The following is a 13,471-nucleotide window of genomic DNA, read 5'->3' on the forward strand; positions in this document are numbered from 1 at the left end:
TTGCAGAGATCGATCATGTCACCGCGATTTCTCCGATGCTCAAGAGTGGGCAGTCTCAGGGTCCTCAATCTTTCAGAATATGGCTTGTCCTTCAGCTTGGTTTCTCGGCGTTGTACGTCTTCTAGATCACTGCATAAGGTCTTATCGTGTCGCTGCCAGACAGAGTGGCCATAATCCATGATAGGACGCATAAGGTTCTTGTAGAGTTGCACAAAGACTGTATTCAAGAGGAAGTCAAAAGTGCGGCGACAACTTTATTTGCTTTTGCTTTGGATTTAGCTACATGTTCCTTGGAACTCAGTTTGTTGTCAATGTAGACGCCTAGGTCTTTCTCATGATCATGCTCTTCCAGTGTTATCAGTCCAAGCGAGTTGTCTTTCAATGTGTATTTAGCCTTTGATCTCCTGCTCCCTAGTTTTAGGACATTGCATTTCTGTGTGTGAAAACGGAGCAACCAGTCCTGTGACCAGTTCTGTAAGTTATCTAGGTCAGCCTGTAGGCTGTCTGTGGCTCCTGGGAATGTCACTACGTGCGAACAACTTTGTGTCATCTGCAAACAGCTTCATTTCATTTTGGCAGAGTTTGGGTAGGTCGTTTATGTAGATGACAAATAACATTGGGCCAATGACACTTCCCTGTGGTATCCCACTCGTTACTGGTGTTGGTCTTGATTCTGTTGCCTAGCATTTAGGAACGCCTAAATCCAGTTGAGGACTTTGCCCTGGATGCCATATGACTCAATCTTTGTCAGGAGGTGACGGTGAGTCAAAAAATCGAAAGCCTTTATGAAGTCCATGTAGACGATGTCTATACTTCCTCCTGCATCGAGAGTTTCTGTCCAGGTATCCATAACATCCAGAAGCTGAATAGTACAGGACCTTCCCTGTACAAAGCCATGTTGCTCTGTGCTAATAAGGTGGTTTTCCCTTAAAATCCTTATAAATTCTTCCCTGACAAGTTTTTCCATCACCTTACAGAGTATGCATGTGAGACTAATTGGTCTATAGTTACTCGCTTGTAGTCGGCTTCCCTTCTTGAAGAGTGTTGCCTTTCTCCAGTCCTGTGGTACTTGTCCCTCTAGCAGAGATTTACAGAAAAGCAGTGATACTGAGTGTGCCAAGGTATCAGCAGCCTTTGAAAGAACAAGAGGGTTGATGCCGTCTGGTCCTGCAGCCTTGTTGGTCTGTAAGTTCTTGAGTAGTTTCCATACTTTTTCCTCAGAGATTTCAAATGTTTCTAAAGGTACGTTATACTCAGTAGGTGGTCGGTCGGGTAGCGGACCATCGTCTTCTCAGGTGAAAACGCTCTGGAAGAAATCATTTAGTATATCTGCATTTTCTTTGTCTGATGTTGTTTTGCTTCCATATTCCATTTTTAGGTGTCCTATTCCCGATTTTGTTGTCGTCTTGCTTTTAACGTATGACCAAAATGCTTTGGGATTACTCTTAGCCTCAGCTGCTACCTTAACTTCTAGACCTCTTTTTGCTTTCCTGAATTTTTTGGTGGCTTTGTTGTTTGCCTTAAGGTATTCGGTGTAGTCTTCTTTCTTTCTTGTTGATGCCATTTCCTGAAGAGTCTGCGTTTCTTTCTGACTGTTTCCAGCGTTTCTTTGTCCATTCATTTTTTGTATGGGCTCGGCCTACTGATTTGGTTGGTACTGAGCGTTGGACTGCCTGGTTGATTTTGTCTTTAATCAGAGTCCACATGCCATCTACATTTTTGCCTTCCAGCTCTTTATCCCAGTCTATTTCCTGCAGTTCACCTAGGAGTTTCTCAAAGTCCACTTTTGGGAAGTTGAAACGTCTTTGCTTGGGCTGTTTTGCTTTATAGTGGTCTATTTTGATAAGGAGAGTGTTGTGGTCACTTTTCCCCAGTCCAGGTGCCATTGTAATTTCTTCAATAAGGTTTTCACGGTTCATAAGGACCAGGTCTAACACATTAGATTTTTCCCCTTCTCTATATCTTGTTGGTTCTTTCTGATGTTGTACAAGAAATGTGTCTTGAGTAGCTTTCAAGAATTTTGATACTGAGCGGTCAGGACCGACTGTGCTGATTTCTTGCTTCCAGTCTATGTTAGGAAAGTTAAAGTCGCCGATCAGAAGCAGATCCGTTTTTGTTGCCTCTGTCGATTTGCTCATAATGGTATTTAGTTCCTATGTCTTTACCTCACTGCTGGTTGGGCTTCTGTATATAACGCCTACAAGGAGGGAGGAGTTATTTGCCATGTTGCAGCCGATGAAGAGTGCCACTTTGAAGTCGTTAGTGTCCACTCTGTCACAGATGGTCGGTTTCAAGTCTTTTGAGATCAGCAAGCATATTCCTCGTCCATCTTGCTCAAGTGTGTGGAACAGTCCATACCCCTCTATATTTATTTCGCCTTCCTGAATATCACATCGTGATCTTTTGGGTTTCAGTTAGGCATAGGATTTCTGGCTGGTGTAATTCTATCATTGCTTGCATTTCAGCTTTTTTTCTTGTCACTGTATCCACATTACAATAAATACATGTTAAATCCATATTACAATAAATACATGTTAAATCCACATTACAATAAATACATGTTAAATCCACATTACAATAAATACATGTTAAATCCACATTACAATAAATACATGTTAAATCCATATTACAATAAATACATGTTAAATCCACATTACAATAAATACATGTTAAATCCACATTACAATAAATACATGTTAAATCCACATTACAATAAATACATGTTAAATCCACATTACAATAAATACATGTTAAATCAATAACAAACTGTTCAAATGAAGAACCAGACGAAACAAACTCATGCTTGCAACTTTGATTAGAAGAAAACTTTGAAGAAACACACCCACTTTTAAAACCATGAACAGGTATTTGTTTTGTTTTGTTTTTTACTCTCTCTTTAGGCTCCGCCCTGAGGATACTTCCTTATGTTTATTACCTGTCCGTCCTGTCGGATCCAGTGAGCGTTCCCGTCCCCCAACTTTTTCGATTCCTCTCTCTTCCTCTTCATCTCCTAGTAAAGGGCCTCCTCCTCTTCTCTCTCAGGTGTCAAGTCTTTACGCATTGCGATTTTGCTGGTTTTACATTTTGTCATGTCCTCCTCTTCAGATTGTACCTGCTTCTTAATTTTGTAAAATGCTCTCAGGATCTCGTCACAAGCATTTTCTGAAGAGAAGGTTCGTCTCAGCAGCCTCATCTTTCTTTTACTTCCAGTTTCCCTGTCCTCGTGTGGTTCGTCTTCTCTCTTTGTACTTCTGGGTAGCTTTCCTAAATGCCGGATCTCAGTAGGTTGGTGAACTCCTTTAATTTTTTCCATGATTTCCTGCACCGATTTCTCATCTTGTACTAGCTCATGCTCTCGCCTCATTTGATGGGTTTTCTTCCAGACCGAATATAAGTATGTTAGTGGCTCTTCTGGTACGATCGCAGAATTCGGCTAACTCTTTCTTTGTTGCCTCATTAGCTATTTCCTGCATAAGCACTTCGTTTTCCACTCTATCCTCAGATTGTTGTTTGTTTAGGTCCTTGACTGCATCACGCAGACCTTGCGGGAGGTCACCCTCTTCCATCCTTTTCATCTTTTCTTTCAGACTATCAACGTCTTCAGTCAGATTGTTAACTTTGGTTTCCAGATTCATGTTCAATAAGAACTTGCTTGCTAGAGTGTTGCATGGTTTGGGGCAGTAGAATTGTACTGTTGCTAGGGGTTTGTTGCAGTCTTTCATTATGGCCTGATACAAGGCATCATTGATGCTAACGCATGCTGCATGGTACCACTGACCGCACAACTCGCATCTGACTGCTTTGTCTCTTTTTTGAGTTTTCTTGTTGCATGTACTGCAAGTTGTATCACTTCCGCTTGCCGCCCTCTACGACTACAGCCACTAGCATCCGCTGGTGTTGAATTGGCCATAATGAAAGGTTTGGAAAAGTCACCCACTCACCTTTGACATTAAAAATCGACGTCCTGCCTATTCGAATATTCGCAAGCAAGATTTTTTAAAAATATATTTACAAAACTTTTCAAGGTTTAAAAGAAAAAAATATATATATTTACAAAACATTTTTTTAAAGTAAGCAACAAAACGAACGTATTTAAATAAAAGATATTTAAATAAATGGGTGTCTATATATATATATATATATATATATATATATATATATATATATATATATATATATATATATATATATAAACAAAATATATATTAATATTATATTATAATAAACATTATATATTATTAATATTATATTATAATAAAACATTATATATTATTAATATTATATTATAATAAACAATATATATTGTTTATTTGTTTTTTTTTTTATACTTTGTGATACGTTTTTGAATGAATTATTTATACGAAAGTGAATTTTTACCTAAATGCGAGTTGGGAATAATTTTCCCTTTGACCAATTTCGTACCCCCAAATGGGGAGTGGCATATCTATTGTTTTTACACATCTATTGTTTTTAAAATATAATTATCTACTGACACGTGCTTCGTCGTCTATTACTCATATATATATATATATATATATATATATATATATATATATATAGATAGATAGATAGATATATAGATAGACAGACAGATAGATAGATAGATAAGAATTACAGTAAAGTTTACCAAAATGATCCAAGATGGATTACTAAAGTAAATTATACATATTAAAGAATTAATATTTATAAAGTAATCTCAACCAGATGTAAAAGCTCGATAAAACCAAATAGGAGATAGAGCTTATAATAAGATCAAGTAGTTAATAAAACATGTTAAAAACACTTTCAATATATATATATATATATATATATATATATTGAGTAAATGATTCATAATTTATAATTAAAAATCGGTTTCAAAAGGAAAAACAAACAAAATCAATAAATTGTACGATCGTTTCGCAAACGATGTTTTTATTGAAATAGACAATACGTCTTGAACAATAATTTTATCATTTGATTTTATAAAACAAAGTCTCCTCATCAGCAAAAAGAGTGGTGGTGGGGGGGGGGGGGGTTAAAACACACAAAAATTAAACTAACATTTTTTAAGTAAGGCAGATATATCTTTATTCGCCCGCTTTTAAAACCTGTAAGTATTTTAGTCCATCCATTCATTGGCATGTTGTTAAATTTAACTTAATTTCTCTTAAATTTCTTTTCCCCTACAAGTTGCCCAAAACCGGAATAATCTTAGGTTCTTCTTTATTATCGTAGGGAAATTTGAAAATTGAAAAAAAACAAAAAGAAAAAACAAAAAAAACTAAAAACAAACGTGGTTTCTTCACAGTAGTGGTGCACAATGCACAAGTGCCTGATATATAAAATTCCAATAATTCAAAGCAAGAATTAACGTTAACTTACAGCCTCTTGACAAATTCCATAGACCACCGAATATGTGTAGAAGAGCCCAGCCGCTGATGAGACGTTAATAATAAGTCCTTGTTTTCGTGGGACCATCATTCGAGCAGCATAAATCGAACAGAGGTAATGGTTTCTGAAAATTATTTAAAAAAAAAATAAAAATAAAAATGAAAGAAAATAAAAACACGGCGGATTCCGGAGAAAATTATAACGCAATAATATAATTGTTTGTGACATATATTGTTACAGACAATTGCTGTCTTTAGAAGTGTGCAAGATGTTCTGCATGTCGAGCGACCATTTGCTAGAAAAAAAAAAAAAAAAAAACTGAAAACGACTTATAGAGACTTTTATTTCAGCATCATTTCTACATATACTATTTATTCAAAAGAAATCTACATTCAATGAATACCCTAATTTGCATATTGCATTAAAGAAAATCTATTTTAATTATCAGCTCGATTTTATTGTTTGTTATAATAGAATCATTTTAATTGTTCTGTCTAGAAAAATATTATTTAAAGTTGATTTCTTTAAGTTATATTTAACTAGCGGCGGGTGAGGGCGGCTTTGCCCGGTCGTAAAATACGCTTAAATATGATATTTTAATTTGTCCAGATTTCGTATATATTATTATTATAGAGTCGTGATTTCAAAAGTAAAAAAAAAAAAAAAGTATTCGGATGCCATCAGCTAGAATCGAAACCGAAAGCAAAACTGTAGCATACAATGCTGGTGACGTTACCACTGTACCAATGTGATACGCATACGAACTGATTAAAATAAACTAAGATAAATATACAAAATGTATAACGATTTTTTCAATTTTGACCCTTTTTTGGCCCATTAAAAACTATTTTAACCTATTTTACCCATTAAAAACTATTTTAACCTATTTTACCCATTAAAAACTATTTTAACCTATTTTACCCATTAAAAACTATTTTAATCGGCTAAAGACCCATAAAAGAATGGTCCATAAAAAATCTAATCATTTGAGGCCCCTAGCGCCGCTTTGCGACCTTCAATTTCGGGAGATTGAAAATATGGAGACAGACAGACATAGTGAGTTTTACATATCAAATTTATTTTCTACTAGCGGGGGGGGGGGGACTTTGCCCGAGCGTAAAATATGCTTATATATTATATTTTAATTTGTTCAGATTTCGTATATATTGTTGGAATTTTTTGTACCAATAATAGTGCATCCCCCCCCCTGTTTACTTTTATTATATTTTTATTCTGGTTCTTATATTTGATTTCCTGTATTTCGTATCCTTTATGATTCTTAGTTTCGTATATTTTGGGTTTGTACGAAACTCTCTTTAATTTGAAGAAAAGGGAAATGCTAGCTCCTTGATGACGTCAAGAGCCCAGCGCGAAATTTGGCCTCTTTTGAAATTCCGGCAACGAGGATATTGGACGTGGTTTCATTGCACGGCGCAGACAAGGAATTTTGACGAGCCTCCTTCAAAGAAGAAACCTGGCAAGAATACCTGGAACGCGACGAGGCGTACTTCTGAAGACTATTTTCGTGGCTACAGTTTGCACGTAAATGGAAGGAGAAAAATTTTAAAGGACTTTAAATCGAGAAAAAAGTAAAAGGCACGTGCCTGGCTGCTTTCAATTTGTCAGTACGTTCCTAAAATTTATTACATATGAGAGTGTGATTAGGAACTACAGTTTTGAATCATAATATTGTGTTCGTTCATTGATGCGACATTTTCAATATAAGAACCAGTGTTTTTTTGAGTTTGTATTACTGTACGCATAGATTCGAAAAAGTTGTCAAAAAACAAATATATAACAAATAAATGTTATCAAAGGCAAGATAAGTTACTTTTCTACCAAATGGATATATTTTTCGTGTTTTTATTCAATGTAACATGTTTATTCAGCTCGAAAAACATACAGTGTTTACCGATGTATTCGAAAATTCAAGATGGCGTCTGATTCTCTCTTTAACACGGTAAGTTTGTGATAAGGTGTTATAAATAAAAAACTATACAAAATACTATTAAAAACCCGCCGAATATATGTCAACGTATGTCACGGTAACATATATTGAGCGAGTTTTTTAAAGTATTTTATCCGGTTTTTTATTGTTTAGTAATACAAACCCGTTTTCTTTTTTCATTATATGTTGTTACCTTGGCGTTCTTTGAATTTGATGCCCGCAAAGTGAAAAAATTTGTAACTAACTTTATTGTAAATAAAATCTCTTTTTCGTTTTGAAACAAGACCTTTATATTTTATTCTTTACCCCCTCCTTTTTATTTCATTATTTTTTTTTTTTAGGCTTGTTATTTTTGCGTCGAATTTATCTGAAAGAGGATAAATTTCCGACAATATTATTATAGAATTGTGATTTCAAAAGTAAAAAAAAAAAAACAAGTATTTGTGTGCCATCAGCTAGAATCGAAACCGAAAGCAAAACAAAGCTGGTAACGTTACCACTGTATCAACGTGACACGCATATGAGCTGATTAAAAACTATAAATAAACTAAGATGAATGTACAAAATTTTTCAATTTTCACCCATTTTTGATCCCTTAAAAACTGTTTAAACCGGCCAAATACTCGTAAAAGAATGATCCATAAAAAATCCAGGCATTTGAGACCTCTAGCGCCGCTCTGCGACTTTTAGTTTCGGAAGAGATAGTTTGAAAATATGGAGACAGACAGTCATATAGCCTTTAATATATTAGATTTATTTTCAATTATTAATAGCTGACAACACTTACGTTTAAAACCGGAAGTAAACTTATTTATTTCGGCTATGATAGTTCATTCGCGTTTGATTTTAACAGACCAAGATTAATGTGTTTTATGCTTCCTTGAATATGTATTCACTGTTCATGATAAGTTCATTCGGTGTATCTTATCTTAAAGAAGACTATGGGACTAATCCCTCCGGCCGGCAATATACAACTAGGATATATATGTTGAATATGGAAACTAGTGACTACACATATGCAAATATGTTTCAGTGACCACCCTGCTAGGGAAAATCACATCAGGCCAAGAATATCTCCCTATATATATATAGTAGTAAATTATAAAATATATATGGCAATTAAGCTACACAGAATATTCCGTGTTTCATTCTCATAAGAATTCGTTAGGCTTATGCCTAGCTCTACCTATGTATTGAACACTGTTGAAGTAAATGCTGAAAATTTATGCATAAAATTATATTTTCGTATATTAACTTGTGTGATTAAATGAAGTAGCCATATGTGTGTGTGTGTGTGGTGTCCGCGTGCGCACTGGAAAAATAATGGGATCACTCCAGTAGATATATCAATGCTGATGCAATTCTCTTCCTATATAAGAGCCAAGTATGCCCAAGGATGGAGTACTGTTATCACATTTGGCAAGGAGCTCCTAGAAGCAGCTTATCTTGCCTTGACAGAGTTCAAAATAGATTTCCCAGAGAAGAGACATTGCGAGCCTGTCTCTGATTTATCATTATTTTCATGGCAAGTGCTCGTTTGAGCTTCAATCTATGGTAGCCCCTCGCCTGACTTTCACAAAAAAACACTCGTCTAGTTGAAATCGCTATCAATGATGACCCCCCCCCCGCCTCTTTATCTGTGCCTAAACTTAAATGCAGGTTCCATGAACAAAGCTTCTTTTCTTAAAACTGCACACCTGTGGAACTCTCTTCCATTTTCCTGCTTTCCATCTGACTATAATATGGTCGTATTCAAGTCTAATGTGAATAAATTCTTGATGAGCCATTCCCTTAAGTAATCGAATTTATCAAATTCCCACTTCTAGAAGTGTAAGCCATTTTGAGTTTCAGAACAGTTTCAGATGGTTCGCTGTTACACACAAGTCCTGGGAGGTGACTTGTTTGTAGTAGACAGTTCCACAGAACAAAATATTCTTACCGTGTCGAAACCCGGGAAAAGAACATGTGAAATTGCTCCAGAAAAGGTTTAATATTTATGAAGCAATTCTGGTTTCTGATTGGTTGGTAGCAGAATGTGAATTTATTTGATTCATCAGTTCTTAGCAGCATCGTTTATAAATAGAATCGTCCGACTGTGTGGGATCATACCCCATTATAGAACCAAAATATTGCAACACCACTACTAACGATTACCACAACAGTTTCCCATTGGCTACTGTACTTATCCTCCAGTGGCTTCCGAGCCTTGATAAGTGGTAACTCCTTTGTAAATATATATACTGTGTGTGAATTCAGAGCCAGAAAGCAACACAAGGTTAAAAAACATAACTACCATTTTTTGAAGAGTGGTGGAATACATGAATTTCGTTCCAGCTGCTTTGAATACTATAGATATAAGATCAGCTCAATAGGAGGGAGATTAAATCCTCTAGAGCCATAATAGATTAAAATTATATATGTATGAAACTATTACCTGACTCCAACATGATACACATCATCCCAATATGAGAAAGGTTGTTCCCAGAAGGGAGAGCCCATGTTCTGTATGATAACCTGTAAAAGAAAAAAAAAACATCAATTGTTAGAATACCCCCGTGACCCGTTGAGTCACAACCAGTACCAATATTGATTCTAGGTTAATTTCATTTGAAAATTCATGAACTCTGACATATCAAGATTGGGGACACTATCTTCTGCAACCTTAGTAGAAGTTAGTGTCCCAATGATGTTGGGTTAAAACAGAGCTGAGAGGGAAAAGATAATGAAATACCAAGGTCTTATATACAACATGAAAAGAAATTGGAATCTTAGGAAGATCTCCATCATTCCAGTAATTATGGGAGCAACTGGACTCATGAAAACAAATTTTAAAAACTAGCTGACAAATATATCCGGTGAACCAAGTTCAAGAGATAACAAGCCAAAAACTATATGGTCCCCTGACTGATGCCTTGAATTTTAGGAGAAAAATAAAAATTAGACCCAAAAGGTATGTTTTTCACCCCTAAAACACCCTGGGGCTCAAGCCCCAGAATTTTGCCAGGTCAAATATTATGTTTCCAGATTCTATATCCCGAAAAGTGCTATTTTGGGCCATTTTGACTCCTTTTAACCTCCTGGGGATGCAACTAGAATTTTCTCGGTCAAATATTACGTTTCCAGATGTATATCCATGTGATCTTGCTTTTGGGTAATTTTCAGCAAAATTTAATTTTCAGCAAAATCTAATGGGCGGAAAAGATTCTATGTCCCGAAGAGTACTATTTTTGCCATTTTGACCCATTTTGACCCCCTTGTGACGCAACAAGAATTTTTATTACATTTCCTCCCTTGGGTTGTTGTAACTTCATGCAAAATTTCAGAAAAATGTAATGAGTAATTATTGAGAATTTGGAGAACGAACGGACGAGGGTTAATTTTAAGGTCCAAATCCGACTAAGTCAGTGGACCAATAATTGTACTTAAAAGGACAGTCAGAATCTTAAAATGATCTCTCGGTGGAAATATATAAGATGTTTAGTATCCAGTTTCAACACATGAAATTTAAAATACAACTTCCATGACTTTATCCTATCCTGCCTGTATGTTTTTTCTCATCATACTCTCTTAAATGCATCGCTTCCATGTTTAATTTAGTTATTTCTTTATTGTCTTGATTTTTTCTACCTCCCACCCCACCGTCAGTATTGTTTTCCATATTCGTTCTTCCTAAACAGTCCACAATATTTGTTTAGTCGACCTTTTTAGATTTAATCTGCCTGTAATGACCTCTAGACTATAGTGGAATGGGGCCACAAATGTATGGTAACATTTAATGCTAGTAAAACTAAGCTGCTCTCCTTTAACAATTATGGCACTAATTGGTGTCATGAATGCATGCAGCGAGGTGCATATTGCAGTGAGAGGGGGTGTTTGACCGGACGGGATGGGGTGAAGGAGTGCAGAGAAATGCAAAACCTTAGCTAGGAAAATAGGACCAGCTGCCGATGTGTCATTGTAAGCTTGTTAGACGCAAAGCAGAATTTGTGTTGCCTCAAAAAAGGGAGACAGATTTGGAATTATCTACATGTCAAAAGAGATGGTCTTGTTTTTTAAATAGAGGAAGAGATGGCAGAAAAGCGGGGTATTGATGTCTGATTGGGGCCAAACAGAAATGTCTATGGGATTTTGTCAGAAAGAAAAAAAAACCCAAATTATCTCATTGCTGTTATATATCTGTTAACAGCGGAAAGGTTGTTTTTAAAATCTCTGTTGAGTGAGATGAAGACACCCAGATATCTTAGCTGACAGCTTGGAGTGGGGGTCGGAGGGTTAGGGTCACTGCCAAGCATTGTTCGACTTGGAGTGACTAATCACCCCTAATTTGATAATAAGTAGAAACACCTCAGTGCAAATGGGGGTTGAGGTTTGGTAGAGATAAGTTCTAAGAGGAAGAAAGAAAAGTGTTTGTAACCACTCTCTGAAGGAGAGGTGGGGAAAAGGGGTTGGATTTAGAAAAAGGAATTCTAAACGGAGAAGAGTCGTAGCCAGCAAGCTGAACCGCTGGGCTTGTCAAGCGCTCCCGATTTGGGAGCCCTCAAGGCCTGATGTTATGATGTTAACTAGCCTGTGTTAATGGGAAATCTGTGACTTTACTGGTCTGGTCTTACATCGTTTCACTGCTATAGTCAGTCACCTCAAATTAGACAGTAGCTGTTATGAAGTAATGAAAACAATAAATAGTTTGTTACTGTTATAAACCGGAGTTCTGTTTGTTTGTGGTGAAGACTCTTGATTTTGCAGCAAGCCGCAAGGACCAGCGGAGTAGTTGATGTACCCGGAGACTACCTACACAGGGTAGGAGACGGTTTGATCGAGAGGCAAGCGCCCCTCCATGAAAACACAGTGGGTAAGGACGATCAACAGGCCAACTTGTAACGAGACAAGGTACGATCAAAGGACACCTGCCACATCGGGTGGAATTCGACAAGGTTAAGGACGCCCGGTGTGCCCAGTGTGGTTGGTGAGCCATCGGTACAACGTTATACAATTACAAGACGCCTCTCCAACCCCCTATATATCCATGAAAAAATAGCACCCTACCTGAGAATTCTACCTTCCAACTCCTCAGCCTAACATTTGTGGGCAATATGAACTGGAACAAATACATAGAAGATATTGCAAAGGCTGCAGCAAAGAAGGTGGGTTCCCTTTATTGAGCTAGAATACTACTCACGCCTGAAAGTATCCTGTACCTCAACAAGGCCACCATTCACCCATGCATGGAGTATTGTTGCCACATCTGGGCTGGTGCATCTACTACTAGTCTCTCCCTCTTAGATAAAGTCCAAAAAAGAATTGTCAATCTAATCGGTTCACACTTTATCAACTAAGCTCCAGCCTCTGTCCCATCTCCGCAATATTGCATCACTGTGCCTGTTTTACAAATATTTTAATGGAATGTGTTCTGATGAAATCGTTTCACTTGTACCCCCTCGACGTACATATCCCCGACAAACCTGTTTAGCAATAAGATCTCACCCCTTCACTGTTGTTGTTTCTAAATGCCAGAAAGCTTTCTATTCTAATAGTTTTTTCCCTCGAACAGCTGGACTTTGTTATTCCCTTCCTGCTGCCTATTTCCATGGCTGTACTGATATGCAGAAGTTTAAATGTAACATAAACAAATATCTTGTTAATTTTTCCTAGACATGACCCAAATAGTAGCCCCTTACGTCCAAGTGGCACTATGCTTTGTAAGGGGGCGAACATGTGAAAAAAAAAAAGAAAAAACAGGGAGATGGAGGGAGAAAAAAGTAAAAAACAAAAACAAAAGTTGTCTGCCCCTTATTCTTAAATCGTCCGTCAGTTAAAATCTTGCATTTCAATGCACATTTAAATGGAATTTAAAATAGGACTTTCTTCACCTTATCTGACTTAGCGTCTTGTATGTATGTATTTTCTATCATATTATTATTATTATTATTAGCAAGGACGCCCAGCATAGCCCAGTTGTAAAGTACGCTTGAATATGATATTTTAATTCTCACAGATTTCGTATATATTATTATAGAGTTAATGTTCTATCGATTTTTATATATTATAAAGTTGCGATTTCAAAAATAAAAAATATATATCCATATGGCTTGGGTGCATCAGCTTGAATCGAAACTGAAACCCAAACTTATGGAAAAAATCTATGTATATATA

At 36.4% G+C, this 13,471-nt stretch overlaps 1 protein-coding gene across 1 annotated transcript in view; it reads right to left on the reverse strand.

The window, feature by feature from the left end:
• Positions 1 to 13,471, reverse strand: part of LOC145243649 (dehydrogenase/reductase SDR family member 1-like) — a 69,538-nt gene that overhangs the window by 26,938 nt on the left and 29,129 nt on the right. The window contains exons 5-6 of the mRNA XM_080106695.1: positions 9,756 to 9,835; positions 5,365 to 5,497 (exon numbers count right to left, since the gene is read on the reverse strand). Coding sequence (XP_079962821.1) covers positions 5,365 to 5,497; positions 9,756 to 9,835 — 213 coding nt within the window. The remainder of the gene's footprint in view (positions 1 to 5,364; positions 5,498 to 9,755; positions 9,836 to 13,471) is intronic.

This window comes from Euprymna scolopes, chromosome 22, assembly GCF_053919585.1.
Source record: "Euprymna scolopes isolate OS-2025 chromosome 22, ASM5391958v1, whole genome shotgun sequence".
NCBI lineage: Eukaryota > Metazoa > Mollusca > Cephalopoda > Sepiida > Sepiolidae > Euprymna > Euprymna scolopes.